The sequence below is a fragment of the Callospermophilus lateralis genome, chromosome 3 (assembly GCF_048772815.1).
Source record: "Callospermophilus lateralis isolate mCalLat2 chromosome 3, mCalLat2.hap1, whole genome shotgun sequence".
Taxonomy (NCBI): domain Eukaryota; kingdom Metazoa; phylum Chordata; class Mammalia; order Rodentia; family Sciuridae; genus Callospermophilus; species Callospermophilus lateralis.
In genome coordinates this window covers 178,419,689-178,436,490 of record NC_135307.1, presented here as the reverse complement: position 1 = coordinate 178,436,490, position 16,802 = coordinate 178,419,689, and the positions used below count along the sequence as shown (strand labels likewise).

General features: G+C 50.3%; 2 protein-coding genes across 6 annotated transcripts; one reads left to right on the top strand and one right to left on the bottom strand.

Moving 5' to 3' along the window:
• The first annotated feature begins 277 nt into the window (after window positions 1-277).
• Window positions 278-15,119, top strand: Blcap (BLCAP apoptosis inducing factor). Of its 4 annotated transcripts, XR_013090814.1 has the most exons (4): window positions 278-366; window positions 455-580; window positions 4,427-4,943; window positions 13,175-13,343. XR_013090814.1 is itself a non-coding variant. In XM_076851828.1 (3 exons), exon 3 carries the CDS (start codon window positions 13,349-13,351, stop codon window positions 13,610-13,612), a length of 264 nt encoding a protein of 87 aa, XP_076707943.1. In that variant the 5' UTR covers window positions 292-580; window positions 4,427-4,943; window positions 13,175-13,348; the 3' UTR covers window positions 13,613-15,119. The 4 variants fall into 4 exon arrangements, 2 of the variants coding, with proteins under 2 accessions (XP_076707943.1, XP_076707944.1); XR_013090813.1 differs by having other exon boundaries at window positions 288-580; window positions 4,431-4,943; XM_076851828.1 differs by having other exon boundaries at window positions 292-580; window positions 13,175-15,119.
• Window positions 9,613-11,215, bottom strand: Nnat (neuronatin). Of its 2 annotated transcripts, XM_076851830.1 has the most exons (3): window positions 11,069-11,215; window positions 10,022-10,102; window positions 9,613-9,795 (listed from the first exon to the last, which is right to left on the bottom strand). In XM_076851830.1, the coding sequence occupies exons 1-3, from the start codon at window positions 11,138-11,140 to the stop codon at window positions 9,703-9,705; spliced, it is 246 nt and encodes an 81-aa protein (XP_076707945.1). In that variant the 5' UTR covers window positions 11,141-11,215; the 3' UTR covers window positions 9,613-9,702. The 2 variants fall into 2 exon arrangements, with proteins under 2 accessions (XP_076707945.1, XP_076707946.1); XM_076851831.1 differs by lacking the exon at window positions 10,022-10,102.
• Window positions 15,120-16,802: the final 1,683 nt, after the last annotated feature.

Sequence of the window (16,802 nt, the reverse complement as noted above, 5' to 3'; positions counted from 1 at the left end):
ATCTGAGGCTTTGAAGATGGGAGAGATTCTGGACAGTAAAGACAGAGGAGGGGTACCACCCCTCCAGAGGAAGCACGATGGGGTCATTTTAGAAATGGCTGCTGAGAGGAGGAGAAGGGTTCTGGGTGAGACAGGAGGCAGAGAGAACGGAGAGGAGGCTGGTGGCTGGGACCAAACTTTGGTAATGGGGACAGAAAATGTCCCCAAGGAGGATTCTGGAGGAAAGGGCAAGACTTGGGAAGCGTGAGTCAGCGTCCAGGGAGGGGCAGGCTGGGGAGGGCGGGAAGACTATCCAGGACTCTGAAGCTCCCAGAGCCCGGGCTGGTGTCAGTTCACCACCTGGAACTGAGCCTGAAGACAGCACAGGTTTGTGGACAGACAGGAAAGGGGTTGCTGAGGAGCCAGCTCTGGGGGCAGAGGGTAATTCTGCTTTCTCTTCTCCAACTTTCTGGAGCCCCAAGGAGCAGGCTGGCCACAGAGACCTTGCAATAACCCGTCCTGGCATAAAGGTACCGGACGACAGGTCCCCCGCGACACAGGCCTGACCCTGCTCAGCAGCTGTACCGTGAGCCCTGGAATGGTAAGACCCCTCCTATATTCAGTATTTTTTCTTGGGATAGAACATACATAAAGCTCCTGGCCTTAGGGTTGGCTTGATAAGCTCTTACACATGATCACCAACAGGTCTAAGAAGAGTTCTTTTCCAGCACCTTACAAAGTCTCTCTTGCTCCTTTCCTTCCCTACTCCCCTCCTGACCCTGGTCACCACTATTTTGATTGCAATCAACATAGATTGTTTTTGCCTGCCCTTTATATGAACAGACTCAAATAGCATGTACTGCTTTGGGGGTCTGGCTTCTTTTAGTTTGCATATTCTTTGCCAGATTCATCCATGGTGCTGCATAGACACCGAAATTGTCCTTTCATACACAGAACACAGTATGCTTGTCCCTCATAGCCAGAGGGGATTGGTTCCAAGGCACCATGAAGAAACAAAAATGCTCAAGTCTCTTATATAAAATGAAATAGTATTTACGTATAACTTCCCCAAATTCTCCTGTATGTTTTGTTTCTCTATTTATTTAGTATTACTGGGGATTAAACCCAGGGGTCTTCTACCACAGAGCTACACCCCAGGCCCTTTTTATTTTTTGGTGGTACTGGGGATTGAACCAGGGCCTTGCGCATGTGAGGCAAACATTCTACCAACTGAGCTCTATCCCCAGGTGCCCCCAGCCCTTTTTAATTCTCATTTTGGAGACTGGGTCTCACTAAGTTGCTGAGGCTGGCCTTGAGCTTATGATCCTCCTGCCTCCGCCTCCTGGGTAGCTGAGATTAAAGCGTGCATCACTGCACCTAGCATCCTCCTGTTTATTTTCAATCAGCTCTGGATGAAGAATAATACCCAATACAATGTAAATGCTTTGTAAACAGTTGTTATACTGTATTGTTTAGGGAATTATGATGAGAAATTCTGTACATGTTCAGTTCAGATGGAATTTTTTAATGCATGAATATTCATAACAGCTTTTTTTTAATAACACACACAAACTGGGGAGAGGGGAACCAATGAATATCTATCAAACAGGTATTCATGGCATACTAACCAGCTTGAAAAAGGAGCAAAGTTTTGAAACACATAACAAAATGGATGAACATCAAAATGGTAGTAGCCACACCTATAATTCCAGCAACTCAGGAGGCTGAGGCAGGAGAATTGCCAATTCAAAGCCAGCCTCAGCAACTGAGCAAGGGCCTGAGCAACTCAATGAGACCCTGTCTCAAAATAAAAAATGTGCTGGAGATATAGCTCAGTGTTAAAAGCACAGCTGGGTTCAATCCCCAGTATCAAAAAAAAAAAAGTCTGTATAGTAAAGGTTTTATATGTACTGTGTGATTCCATTTATATGGAAAACTATTCTATGGTAGAAAAAAAAAATCAGAGCATTGTTTGCCAGGGTGAGTGAGGTATGAGGGAACTTTCTAGACTGATGGTAACCATCTATTCAGATAGAATTTTGATGCAGTTTTTCCCCAAATATTTTTAACCAGATGTTAGTTGAAACTTCAGAAGCAGAACCTGTGGACTGAAGGCCAACTATATTCCATTCGAAAAACAAGACACCATTTGTTGATCTGTTCTCCTGCTGATGAACAGTGGGGTATTTCCAGACCAGTGGAGCTATGACTTTCCCCCGCCCCCATTTGGTGCCGGGGAATGAACCCAGGGGTGCTTAACCACTGAGCCACATCCCCAGTCCTTTTTTATTTTTTATCTTGAGACAGATTCTTGCTAAATTGCCAAGGCTGGCTTCAAATTTGCGATCCCTTCCTCAGCCTCCCAAATTGCTAGGATTACAGCGTGTGTGGCAACACCTGGCATGAATTTATGTTCTGTGAACGTTCTTGCACAAGTCTTTGTGTAGACTTAAGAGGCTCATTTCTCTAGGGTAAATACCTAGAAGTGGCAATTCTAGGTCATAGCATACATGCGTGTGTAGATTTAGTAGACTGACAGTTTTGTACAGGAATTGAACCAACTTTCTCTGCCACCAGCAACGTGCTGATGAACTGCAAATTGCTCCAGATCCTTGCCAGTGCTTAGCTTCCCCTCTTCTTTTTTTTTGTGGGGGAGGAGGGTACCAGGGATTGAACTCGGGGGGCACTCAGCCACTGAGCCACATCCCCAGCCGTATTTTGTATTTTATTTACAGACAGGGTCTCACTGAGTTTCTTGGCACCTTGCTTTTGCTGAGGCTGGCTTTGAAATTGCAATCTTCCTGCCTCAGCCTCCAGAGCCACCGGGATTACATGCATGCACCCCGGGCCCGGCTCCCCTCTTATTCTAAACAAGAACTTCCACTACAAGTCTTCTCTTACCTTCCAGTATTGGACACTGGGTGTGCCTGGCATGGACACACTGAACCCTTACCAGGCCTGTTTGAATCTCCCCTCAAGGAGGAATGGACATCTCCTTGACTTAGATGTGACCCCAGGTACTAGGGTGATCATTGTGTGACCATGAACAAAAAAATCAGCAAAAGGACCACAGAGATGGAATGAACCTAAGTCCTTGATGACAATGCCAAGTCACTCCAATCATCAGCCGGTGAATGGCAGACTACTTATTTTTTTAAGTTAATTAATTTAGGGTAAAGAACCTAAAGGATACAGTCCACAAACAAAATACTCTTCATCCCAGAACCCAATGGTGTATTCCTGTCTTCCACACTTCTCAACCCCACTGAACGCTCCTTCCTTCTTAAACCTTTCTTTCTGGGACCCATTATTACCTGGTTCTTCTGCTTCTCAGTCTCCTTTCCTGGCTGCTCCTCCTCTGCCCACTTTTCTATCCACCTTCCCTCCCTTGGGGTCTCACCAGCACCATGAAGTGTGTGCTGAGGATCTTCAGCCACCCTCCTGAGCTCCAGCCTCAAAGAAAACTGCCTGTTTCCTTATCCACCTAAGGGTTGCTCAGGTACTTCAAATTCATGTCCTCAAAGCCAAACTTCTGATCTCCCCGCTCAGTCTGTCTCTAGCCAAGGGCTCTTTCATCCCTGCATGTACTCAAGACTAAAGCCTAGGTGTTACTACGGGTTCCCCAAGAACTGATCTTACATTCTTTCCCTTTCTGGCTCCCCAGGCCAACCCCACTGTGTCTGGAAAGCTACAAGGGACTCCCCACACCCACTCCCCTGGTCTTCTGTGCCATGCAGCCGAGGTGGCCGTTTGGAAACCCAGATTTGATATCATTCCATTGATGGAAATGGCTTTTTGTTCCTCACAAGATAAAATGCAAATCCATTGTGTGGCACTACCTGCCTTACTCCTTACACTCCCTGTGTTCCTTCCTTCCCACCTTCGTGTCTGGGACAAGTTGTTCCTTCTGTCTAGAAAATTTTCCCTTTCTCCCTTGGCCAGCACAACTCCTGATCATTCTGGGTCTCTTGGCTTAAGTGCCATCTTCCCAAGGAGGCTCTGTCTTCATCCCCCACCCTACATTAGGACCCTATTCACTTTCACAACACTCTACTTCCCCTGGCGTATAATTATGTACTGATTTGATTAAACTTATCAGTATATGGTGATTATTTGATAACTGTCTTTCCTCCCCGACGCCCGCCCCCAACGCTCTCACCCATTAGACTGGCAGCACACAGAGGTCAGGCCCAGAGCCCTGTTGCTCTCTCCACCTCTTTGCCTTCAACACTGCGCTTGCACGTAGTAGGCACTCAGGAATTGCCTAATCAGCTAATAAATGAACACACTGACTCATTCGGGGCCCATAAAAACCCTGAGGCAGGCATTTCATTGACTTGAGGAAGCTGGGCGTTGGGGTGGGCGGGTGGCTTGCCTGCCCAAAGTCCAGGGCGAGGGGAGGAGCAGGCTCCAAGTTCTGAGCGGGGGTCTCTGCCCTTGTGGAAAGGCAGGCGCGGGGCCGGACTGTGAGCCTGGAGGCACACACACTCCGGACTGTGAGTCCACGGCTGCAGGAGCAAACCCGCCACGACACGGCTCGCCTGGAGAACTAAGCCACGCCCGCTCGACTCTCAATGAGTGGAGATCACAATCTGCTGCATATGCATGAGGGGACCACGGGCCCGTGATTTGGGGCTCCCCAGCCTTCGCCTGATTAAAAATTCTTCCGTCCTGAAGAACCCGGCACCCCATAATTTCTTAAAAGTACATAGGAGTCCTTCAAAGCGTTGTCTGTGGCGGAAATTGAGGGAGGGCCCGGAGAAGGTGATCTCATGTGGGGCCATAGGATCAGGCGTCCGCCGTGGGGAGCTCGATCCCGCGAGGGGTCCTCGTCCGGCTCGACTAGAAGACGAAGGGGGCGTCTCCCCAGCTTCTGCGGCTTTGGTGGAGAGCTGAGGTGGAGGCAGGCTGCGGCAGCGACGGCGACGGTGGTGGCGGTGGCGGCGCCATGGCAGGGCTCGCAGGTACCGTGGCGTCAGCCCGCGGGGAGCGAAATGAGAGGCCCTCCTTGCGGCCGCGCCGCCATGTTGTCCCCTCGGGGTCACCTTAGGCGTCGCTGGGTCCCTCATTGGGTTTTTTTTTTTCCGCGTGCCCGGGGGTGGGGGCACCCCTGTCCGGCGTCGGGTGGTTGCCCTGCTTCGCTCCGGCCTGGACCTGGAGGGTCCCTTCCCGGCCCGAGGGTGGGTCAGCGGGCTCCTGGGTTCTCGCTCGGGCCTCCAAGGTCAGCGCCCTCCCGGGATGGGGCAGGCAGGACGGGGGAGAGCGACCACTACCTCTTGGCCCTGGGACCCAGGCAGGGGGCCAACTTGAGGGGGGCCTGTCACTCTTTCCCCTCCATTTCAGTTGCCTTTTTTTTTTTTTTTTTTTTTTTTTTTTAATCAGAAGGGGCATGGGGTGGGCCAGGCCCCGGGGTCCCGCTTTGGTGTCGGGTGGTAGGTGGACGCTTTGCTTCGGGTCGCGGGCGCTTCTCATCCCCTCTAACTTCACATCAAGTCTGGACGTTGGTTCCCTTTCTTCCAGTGCATGGGGAGTGGCCCTCAAGGGCAGCTGAAGGAACGGAATGCCTGGCACACTCCTGGCCTGGAAAGGAAGAATGGGGGGATGGGGACCGTTGCTTTTCCCTTCCTCCTTCCAGACCGGCTTCAGTTTCCTTCCAGGCCTTTTCCATAATAAACGCTGGGAAACTGGGGTCTGCCCTAGGAAAGAAACTGCCTTTCTGTTTATAGGTTCGGATCGTCTTTTGTCCCTTTCAGGGAACTGGTGTGTTGGGGACGGCTTCTCCGCCCTGCCTGACACGGTCCAGCCATCCTGTCAGCCTTCTGGACGGCAACACCAAAGCCAGGACCCAAAAAAAAGTTTCCGATTCAGTGCTACCGCCAAGTGTTCGATCTTATTTGTTTTAAATCAGAGATTAATTGACGGCAAGCAAATCTCTTAGAAGGCTCAGTTGCTGGAAACCTGTTCAATTTCCAGTGACTAGATCAATTCTGTATCTGAAGTTGGTCTTCTTAGAATTGCTGCCAAAATAGTGAAAGCTTTTTTTTTTTTTTTTTCCCCCTTCTGTAATATGTTTTTTCAAAGAGGAATCCGGCTTAGGCTATCCTTTTTTGTTGTTGTTTGTTTTTGTTCTCCTGTCTTTGACATACATGCATTCCATTTCAGACCTGTCACTGTGTGATATACCAAAGGCCATATGTTGCCTGCCACTCTGACTTCCTGCTCTCAGAATACTCAGGAATCTGGATCCTGTAGGAGGGGAAGTGGGGAGAATAAAGGGGATCATTCTCAGAAGAGATAGTAACGGGTCTCAGGGGCATATGGAGAAAGAGATCACCCCAGAAAAAGAGACTGTTTTTGTACTAGTGTGTGCACACATGTGTACACACATGTAAATCTCTGGAGGGAATTAAATGCATATTCAGACTCTCCCCCTGGGGTGTTTGTTTCTGAGGAGAAACAAGTTTGAAAATAGAATCTAGTAAATGGCTTATAACACAATTGCTCCCCTGTCCAGTCATGTGTACTAAACCGTTGCTGGTTCTATAGTTGAAACTCAAGAAACTTGTCCCTTCTCTAGCCTTCCCCCCATAACAACTATTCCTTCCTTCAGTCACAACTCAGGTGCTTCAAAGATAGAGGTATCAAGTGTCACATAGCACCCACACTCTTGAAGTTTTGGTACCATCCCCCAGCCTGTCCCAACTTCACCTTGTTGGTCTAAGAAAACTTGACATCCTTTTCAGGTATTCGACCCAAGGTGTGGGACTCTGACCTGTTGCTGGCGTCCCACGAAGCCATTCCAATCTCCTCACAATTCTCTTTTCTTGGCCTTATAGGGACAAAGTTGGGAGGTGGGGGGTTAGGGAGGAATGGTTTAGGGAAAGGGGACATTTAGCTTTATGTACTCAGGGCTTTGCAATAAAATCAAATATCCTTTTGCTCTGTGAGAATAAAATTTTTTTATGATATAGCTTGTGAAAAACATAAACAAGATGTGTTTGGATCAGACTTCTAGTCATTGCATGGGGATGGAAAGTCAATGCATTCCTTTTGTCCTCTAGTTGGTTAAATTTGCTGGTTAAGTTTGAGAGTGGGGACGAAAGGGATGCAGCCCACCAGGGCAGTCCTTGCCCAGAATCTATCATCTTAGTACATACACTCCGAGCCCTGCTGAAGGATAGATGGAGGAAAGGGCTTTGCCAAGATCATCTGGAAAGCCCTGGGGTTACCGGTAGTACCCTGCCTTCTGGAGGGGAGGAGCACAGGAAATGCTGTGTCCAGAGTTGACAGGCCCTTCCATACTGCTTTGGATTCCTTCTGTGAACTCAGCTGTTGTCTAACTTGAACTGAGGTTAGAGCATCTGGGGCAGTGGGGCAGTAGCACACCCCGAAGGCTATGAGGGAAGGGTCAGCCTTCATTGAGAACACATGTTGAAATATGTGCCTGATTCCTTGGGTTTAGTGTGGAAAAACTACAGAAGCTCCTTGTCTTGAAGCCGGTTAAAATATAGGCTTCAGGAGGGAGGAGGTGTGGGCCTTGCCTGCTAAAGAGTCACCCTTGGATAATAGGAGACCTGCTTTACCTTCAGGCCATGGTAGTGGATATAGCCACCCAGTTAAGGAAGATAGAGTCTATCATTGCCATCCCACCTGAGTCCCGATTGCTGCTTTGGCAGAATGTTTCTAATGTATGTGGGTTGACAGGATCTTAGAGGAGCTCTTCCAGAGGGGAACTAAAGATGAGGGGTGAGAGGGACCTGGCTGGGTGCCCTAGGCTGATTTAATTGATGGCTAAGCCAAGACCAGACCAAGATCCCACACAGTTCTCTGATGCTTAGTGAAGTTATAGGGTCTTCAGAGATGCTGGTGATTGGACGGAGGAACATAAGAGGTTTGTTTAGGGAAGGGAAACATCAGATTCAAGAGGGCAAGGTGCTTTGTGCTCCAGCATGTTTGTAACAACTGTGACTAAGGGATTTGAGGAAGTGGCAGAAGAGATTTATGGCCTTCCAACTCCCTCCCTTGGAACAAGTGTGTAGTGACAGGAATGGATAAAACTAGAGATGAGGCTGAACAGGTGGTAGGGCCAGTTGGTGAGGTAGTCAGCTGACCAACTGAGTCAGTAAAAGGAGTCCTGACTCGCTGAGGAGTGAGGGGAGCAGAGCAGCCAGCCCACCCGTCCTGGTTGATGGCAGGGAAGAATCCAGGGTCAGGGACCTGGTAAGCAACCCTTAGGGATAGAGAGGCCAATGCTGGAGGGGGCGGGTGGCTGGGAACCCGGCAATGGGGAGAGAGAGCAGGGGAGAGGTTTCTGGAGTGGGGTTGGAGGTGGGGAGACCCTAGGGAATATCAAGGTTAGGATGGACGGCCTTGGAGCATTAAGCTGGGAGAAGGAGGCCCCATACCACACCTCCTATCCCATCCTCATTGCCTAAGCCAGGGTCCACCCTGCCCAGTGCTTATTTCCTTGGGGCCCCTGAATAGACTAGAGTGTAGCTTTGTGTCTGAAATCATCCCCTTGGGCCTCAGTACTCCATTTTGAGTGCTACTCCCACTTTTTCCCCCTTCTCCCAAAGTGATATCCTGTGGTGGGCTCTTATTCCAGCACCGTAGGTGAAGGCTCCCACCCCTCTGGGGAGGGGGAAGTGGTCCCTTATTCTGGGACCACAAGTAAAGATGCTTCCTCTTTGGGGAGGGGCATAGTCCTTTATCTCAGGACAGTGGGCAGATTGGCCCAGCCTTAGCAAAGTATGTACCCCCCGCAAAATAAGCCACAAGAGACATCTTTTGGTGCGCCTCCACCAACCCGCAGGGTCCTAGGACACTGTGCGAGTCAGGGGAGGTACTGTTTTTTTATTTTTTGTAGAGGCGGTCCCTGTCCTCCAGGAGCTTACAATCTAGCTGGGGAGACACAACTAACGCACACTTAAACAATCAGTACAATTAGCGATTACCACAATATTGACCACAACTGCGTGAGACCTGGGAAAGCAAGATCAGTGAGGGGCAGGGGGCTCGGAGAAGACGTTTAGTACAAAGATGGGATTCTTTTATTGGTTGTATAGGTCCAAATTAAGTGACACATTTTGTGGGGATAGGATGGACTTGGGAGTCAGTGAGGAGAAAAGAGGAATGGAGGGAGCAGAGGCAGCAGGGCTGGAATGCTCACGCGCACACACTGTAGGCAAGGGACGGTGAGAGGGCCCCACTCTGTTTCTTAACCCCCCTCCTTCTCTGCCCATGCCCTCCAGTCCCGCCACTCGCAACACAGTTGGCGCCTCCTCTGCTGCATTGAGATTCAGGGCTTCAGCTGGTGCTGTTGGAATGTCCATTCTGCTGGCTGGTGTGGTGTTTGGATCTCCTTGGTGGGGCCTGTTGGCATGGCCGCAGCTCCGGGGCTTGGATAGTGCTGTCCCGACTTGGTCCAGATCAGAATGTGATGCCTACGCCCAGATCTCGGGGGTCTGCTCCCCCCACCCCTCTCAATCCCCACCCCACCTGCAGAGGGGCAGGTGCAAATGGGTTGGGAAGGGATCTAGTATTGTCGAAATTGTCGGTGCTGCTTCTCCGGGGGCCTACCAGCCCCTCACTGACCTTGGCAAGTGCTCCTCTGGCGAGGGAGCACAGGGGACCCCCCATTCCTGCGCGGCGCTGGCTCCCATGCTGGTTGAGCTGCACAGGAGCACCTGATGATACGGCCGCCCAGGGCTGGGAGCTGCGGCCTCAGTTGGGGGCTCGCTGCCGGCGCTCCCCCAGCACCTGCCGCCCGGTCCGGGACACCGTGTACGCCAGCTTCTGCAGGGAGTACCTGAACACCTGCGGTGAGAGACCCAGGATCCACCCTTAATAGAGGGCACCCGCAGTGTGTCTGGTGCTGCCGTGCCCACCCGCGCCCCACCCCCTGCCCCGCCCGCCTGCCCAGCATAGGCTGGAGAGGCGGGCGCGGGCGCAGCTTGTCCACGAGTCAGGGCAGCTGGAGCTTTTCCAACTGTGCTGAGAGCTGCATGGCGGCAAGCTGATTGGACCCACAACTTAGGTATACCTCACTTCTCGCAATGGGCTGTGTCCCTGGAGGATTTCGAAAAGCGAATCCTACCCAGTAAATGCAGCATTCCAGGAACACCTTGAAGGAAATATGCGATTCCTTTGGCAAAAGATTCCTTTAGCAGGGAATTCTTCCTGCAAAGGGAGCTTTTCGGGTAAATGATTTTATAGGCAAAGCGCTTTTTTTTTTCGATTTATTTTATGCAAAGCACTTTTGCCTTTTTTTTTTTTTTCAACAAAGTGATTTGCCCTTTTTTGGAAGCACTTTTTTCCCCTTCCATTTTTTTCGGCGAAGGGCTTTTTCCTCTAATTGTTTTATTCAAAGTGTTTTTGTCCGATTCATTTGTTTTTTCTGTTAGCTCCTTTGTCTGATTTTTTTTCTGCAATGCGCTTTTTATCTAATGCTTTTTTTCTACCAAATGCTTTTGAACGATTTTTTTTTTCCTGCAATGCGCGTTTTCCTCTATTTTTCCCTTTAATTACTTTTTCTCTCTTTTGGTGTTTCCTTTTGTGAAGTGATTTTTTTTTTCCCTGAGAAGTGCCTTTTTCTAACTTGCTTTTTGTCCCAACCCTGCAAGTGCAAATATATATATGTGCATATATATATGTGTGTGTGTTTATGTGTATTTTTTAAAGAAAATTTCCCCGCAATGCGCAATTTTTTTAAGACGGATTTTTTTTTTTTTTTTGCTAGGCGAGCGATAAAGTCTTGAAACATACAAGCGCCCCGCCTCCCTCCTCGGGTCGAGTCTGGGTGTAGCGGGTTTCTCTTACCACGTAGGTCTCTAAAAGCCTCAGCGATCGTCCGCCTCGCCCGAGTCTTTGTTCCTAGCTGGGCGCGGGCGCACTGGGAAGGGTCTGCTCGAGGAGGTGGGCGCAGGGAACCCGCGAGGGGCGCGTGGTGCCGCAGCGGCACTTGGGCGGACAGGGATCGCGGCAGTCGGGATAGGATGGGTTCGGGAGGCGGCAATCGCGACGCAGGGTTTGTGGGATCGGGATGCGCGCACCAGGAGCCCTCTTCGACCTGGAGTTCCCACACGCTTACCTGCAGCAGCACGCGGAAGATGTACCAGCCGATGATGAGCAGTTCAGCCGAGGCTGCTGCCACTGCCGCCATGGTTCCGAGAGTCTCGAGAGGGTAGTCGAGAGAGCAAGGGTTCGCCGCGATCTGCTGGTCTCTCGGAGTCCGCTGTTGGGCTTACTGCCGCAGCGGCCGCGGCCGCGCCTTAAGTACCCTCCCGCCACCTAACTGCGCATGCGCGCCTGGGGGGGCTGTCCAAGAGGAGGGGTGGCGGGGGGCGCTCTTCATTCGCCAAGCGAGAAAAAATAATCCATCTGCTCTTTTCACACTGACCCCCTCCTCCTGAGTCCCATCTTAGCCCCCTTCCAGAAGATTCCGCCCTGCCCGCTTTTGAATTTCGGTGTAAAATGGAGGGGCGTCACGACTCTGGGTAGAGTAGAGGGCAAGAGTAGGGAATGCAAGCCTCCTGTTGTGGCGCCCCTCTCTCTCAGCTCTGGCCTGTAAATTTGAGCCCAATGTCAGTGCTGTGCCAGAATGTACCTCCCGCACAGGTGGAAAATCTAAGTTATGGGAGAGGTCATCAGCCCGGTAGAGCAAAAAAAAGATACTCCTTCCAGGAGTCATGGCATCGGAGGCCCCTGCTCAGCACTCTCCTAATATACAATGTCCTCTGGTTCATGGGAGTCCCTGAGCAAGAACCCTTCGGTGATTCTTAACATCCCACTTTTTATGGTAGCGAGAAGATCGGTATCTGCAGCAGTGGCGGTGGCTACTGTAGGGACCCGGGCCAGGACACTGCACTCTTACCGCAAAAGCTATAGTATCTACTCTGTGGGAGGGAAGAGAGAAGGATTGGCGCCCTTTGTGTGCGCGAAAGGAATGAGCTTTACCGAGAAGGGGTCGGAATGTGTTCGGAAGAGTTTTCTGCAGGACAGATCATTTCAATCTCTGCCTTCCGCTCCCCTCCCCTAGATCCTGGTAGGTCTGCCTCAGCTTGCTTGGGTCTTTGTATCCCTTGTTCCACAGGGCTGGAGCACTGAGCCGGATTTCTCTACAGCCGCCAAGGCTTGGCTCCCGTAGCTGGGTAGCTCCGTTTCATAGCGAAGCGAGTCCCTCTCTGTGCTTGTCTTGCGCTTCCCTAGTTGAGCGTGGGTTTTGCGGGTCCCTCTCAGAGCACCAGCCTGGTGGTTCCCTCCACGGAATGTTGGACTTGTACATGGGAAGACCAAAACCGGGTGTGCCTGGTTGGCCTGCGGAAAGCACCTCTCTCCAACAAGCTACCTGGCATGGAGACTAACTGGCACTCACCCCTACATGGATAGGAAATTAATTTTGATTAAAAGCTCATGGAGATCAGGTTCTGTACAATGCCAGCAGCAGATGGAGGCGTAATGATCCAAGGGAGTTCAGTTTGGTTGAAGTAGTATAGTGATTCTTTTCCCTACATCGACTTTCCAAGAAGTTGTTTGGTTTTGGCAAAATGACACTGGACTGTTTGAAAAAAACAAGACCAGCCCAGGCTGCCATCTTAAAATATTTGGTGCCCAGCCACTGCTGTAGCTTCCCAGCCCAGAGCTTGCAAGGATCCATTGCCCACCCTCATACTGGTCCTGCAGTATGCTGCTGACTGCTTTAACTCACCACTCACTGGTTGCTCCAGCTCGGCATCTGTGCTGGGAGAGAGACTAGCTACAGAACCCTTCTTTACCACATGGGGGCACAGTATGGAACCCATGGAGGTCCTGTGGCAACCACAGGGCGGTATTGTGAGGTCTGGGCCCTCTGAGGACGGACTGCAGCCCCAGGAGGTGATACATGATCTCTGCCGGGCAGGACCCAGGCAAAGCCAGTCCACTGTGCAGACCGTGCCAGAGCCCTCTGGGGGACCCCTCCCCAGTGGAAACCCCAGGGAGACACCTCAGGAGGCTTCCTGAACTGGTGGCTTGGAGAGGAGTAGAACTTCCTCGGGTGGGCGGGGAGGAAAGGGCATTCACATTTAACTGTTGTTAACCATGATCCATTTTCCCAAATAAGTATACATTCTGTTCCTGTTCTTTTTTTTTTTTTTTTTTTTTTGTCTGTCTGTCTGTTCTTTGTCTGTTTGTCTGTTGTGTTGACTTTTCTCTTCAGGATCCCTGCTGCCTTGGTGATCCCGGGCTGACAGCCAGAGAGCACAGCGGCTCAGCTCCTGGAGAGAGGGTTGAAGAAAGCGGAGGGCAGCCGTCTGCGCCCGCTGGCTCCCATTAGGTCGGTTCCTGCAGCGGTGCCCGGCAGCCTTGGCGAAGGCCCTGCCCGGCAGAGATCATGTATTGCCTCCAGTGGCTGCTGCCCGTCCTCCTCATCCCCAAGCCCCTCAACCCCGCCCTGTGGTTCAGCCACTCCATGTTCATGGGCTTCTACCTGCTCAGCTTCCTCCTGGAGCGGAAGCCTTGCACAATTTGTGCCTTGGTTTTCCTGGCAGCTCTGTTCCTCATCTGCTATAGCTGCTGGGGAAACTGTTTCCTGTACCACTGCTCGGATTCCCCGCTTCCAGAATCAGCACACGACCCTGGTGTTGTGGGCACCTAACAGCTGCCCTGTTAGCTTTCTACGGAAGCAGAAGACGGGAGGGGAGGCATTGACATAGGTCATAAAGCATTGGAGTTTCAAATCCCGCAGCCCGGCGGGTGCCACATTCCTGACGGCGCCTTTTTGGCCTGTGATGTTTTATCCTTATAATGTGAATAATGGCACTGACCTGTGCTTTTATTGTAGAGTCCTATAGTCGTGGGTGGTCTTGTGATTGTGTGTGTTCTGTCCCCATCTGGGTCCCGGCTGGCAGGATGGCCACTCCCCTCGCCTCATTACAGCGAGGAGTCTACATCCATCCTAGTCAACTGCCCTGGGCAGATAAAATGCCAGTCCCTTGTCACCTCTGTGACCCCTCCTTGTCAGGGTCTCTCTCCTTCCCAGAATGTTACTGACACCTCAGTCCTTCTCCTGTTTTCCCTTTAGTTCTCTTCTACCCTTTCCTTTTTTTGGGAGCACCTGTTCAAGACAGGGCTCATTTTTGCACTTATCTCGAATTTGAAGAGATTGCTGATGCCCGAGAGCCTCGCTTTTTCATCCTCTTTCCCCTTTTCAGCAGGCTAGACAGAAACATGTCTTGACTGTTCATTGTCCACAAACCTCCAGTGTTTCCTCTGCTTCATTTTTAAGAGAGAAGCAACAGATAGAGGTTGTTCTTTCACCTGAGTGTCTGGGCTCCCGCTCCCCAGCCCAGCTCGCTTCCTTTGCCCTTCCTTCCTGCCTTTCTCAGCATCCTGAGAGGGGGCCTCCTGTGTCTCCTGTGCATGCTCTGCAGGATGGAGGTATGGTGTGTTTGTGTAGAGCTAGTGGTCCCCTGCTGAGTGAATGGGAACATTCTTGTGTGTTTCATAGCAGCCGTGATCCCCTTGATAGGTGTTTGGATATTTTTCAGTGTGCCCTGTGTGTGTGTGTGTGTGTGTGTGTGTGTGTGTATGTACGTGCAAATACATGTGTTTATTCCTTTTAAAGAAGCTTTACCGAATGTGTTCTGATTTTTGAGGTTTAGCAGTAGCTAGCTGTATGTAGTAGGTACCGCTGCAGTTTTTATTTAGCATGGGGATTGCAGAGTGACCAGCACACTGGACTCCAAGGTGATTCATACAAGACACAGGGGAGCAGTGGCCATCGTCCTCCCGCCAGGAGCTTCTTCGTTCCTGTGCAAGTAAACTGTATGTTATGAAGAACACACAGGAAGACTTTGTGACTGTCACTTGCTTTTTTCTTTCTCTGCACTTCAGTAACAAGTGTTGGCAAACGAGACTTTCTCCTGGCCCCTGCCCACTGGGGATCAGCATGGTTGTCCTTCGAATCGGAACCATTCCTCTCTCTTGCCTGAGGAGGGAGGGAAGCAGGCCAGGCAGAGGACAGAACTGGAGGCAGTCCATCTAGGGAATGGGACTGTGAGGCCACACTTGTGAAACATTTGGACTGCTGTTGTAGAGCTTTTATTTCTGGTGTGTTCGTTGCACAGCTGTTTGAAATGTTTAATAAAGCTTTATAAACTTTACTTTGTGGTTTAATGTGGCTGCAGTCCATTTGGGCCATGGTGTTGGATTTCTGAGTTGGTGGGGAGCAGGGGGAAGCACCGAGGGGCTGAGTCCTTGGCGCCAGAGTACCTTAGCCTGAAAATTTGATCTGCTCTCTGGAGAGCAGATGGTGGAGCTGGGGGATGGGGAGCAGGGGCAGGCCAGGCGATGAACAGGAGGGAGTCTGAAAGTTTTCAGAGATGAGACATTTGTGTTTCTCAGCTCCCATGGCTTCCCGCCTGAAATTGTTTCCCTCCATAGGAGATTTGAGTAACTGATCCCTTGACAAACAACTTAAGACAGCTGGAGCTCTAATCATCAAGGATTTTTATGGTGCTGCTTTTGAAGTAAAAATAAAGTGAAACCCCTCATGGCATCTCAAGTGGAAAAATAAATAAGACTGGCGGTCCAACCAGCAGACTTAAGGTGGTGGCTAGAAGCAGGAGAGTGGTGCGGTTCCATGTTGGGGATGTGTACAGACTCCCTTGAGACAGAGCAGGGAAGTTTGTCAGGGCCCTGAGCTGGACATCCACTCCTGACTCTGTTCTTACTCCCAGGATCATAGGAGTGCTGCCTGCTCAAGGCATAGGGCTCTCACAAGGAATTACTGAGATAAGAATTGTGGAAGGGCTTTGGTAACTTCCTAGAAGTTACCTTTCTTACTTGGACTGTTAATTTATTGCTGTAAAGTTGTCTGCAGTTTTCTCCTGCTCTTTTAAGTCCCCCCCCCCCATTGTTACTTTATTCCTTTTTTCATTCCTAGCATTGCTTATCCAGGCTTTCCCTTGATCAAAACTTACCAAAAATTTATCTATTTTAGAGGTATTTTCAAAGAACCAAAATTTTAACCATCATATATGTTGGGTATTTTTCCTACCTGATTCATTGGTTCTTTTATCTATGAATTTTTTCTTTTCTGGGTTTCTGGATATATTTTGTGGTTCTGTAGTCTTGCAAGCTGAGGATTCATATATACAGAAAGGACGGTTTCTTCAACAAACATTGAGACCTTGTACTAGGCTTGCTGGGGATTTCAGGGGCAAGACCCAGGCCTGGCTCTCCAAGACCTCATGATTCTAGCCTAGTGGGAAGACTTAACAAAATAGACAATTGCAAATTCCAAAAACAAAACAAACAAATGAAGGCTTTTGTGTCCCTACTCTCCTGTGGAGGCACCTGGGTGATAAATGAAGCCAAGATTATTGCTTATTTTGCTCTCCCTCAGAAAGCAGCTTTCTTTTTTAGGTCAAGCCCACTTAAGAGTCACAAATAGGCTTCCCTCTGAAAGACTTGTGGCCCTTTCCAATAGGGTGCCTGCCTCCCACCTCTCCCACAGTGCCTGCCAAATCAGCATCCTGTCTGCCCAACGTTGCTTCTCACCTTGCCCAGCACCCCATCCTGGAGGACATGGTCCATGAGGGATCTTCCTGAAATGCCTTTGAGGAAGGGGCACCAGGCCTTAGAAAAACCATACTTTATAGCTGTTTGACACTGTAGCTCCTGGGACAGATGATTGCTCACAGGGTTCCTAGAAACCACAAGACACTGTAAGACCTAGGCCTGGACTTCTTTAGGAAGTCTCTTCCCTGCCCTGGGCCTCAGTTTCCTTAGAGATAAAATTTGGTGTTTGGAACAAAGACAGTTTTCTCAGCCCTGATATCCTG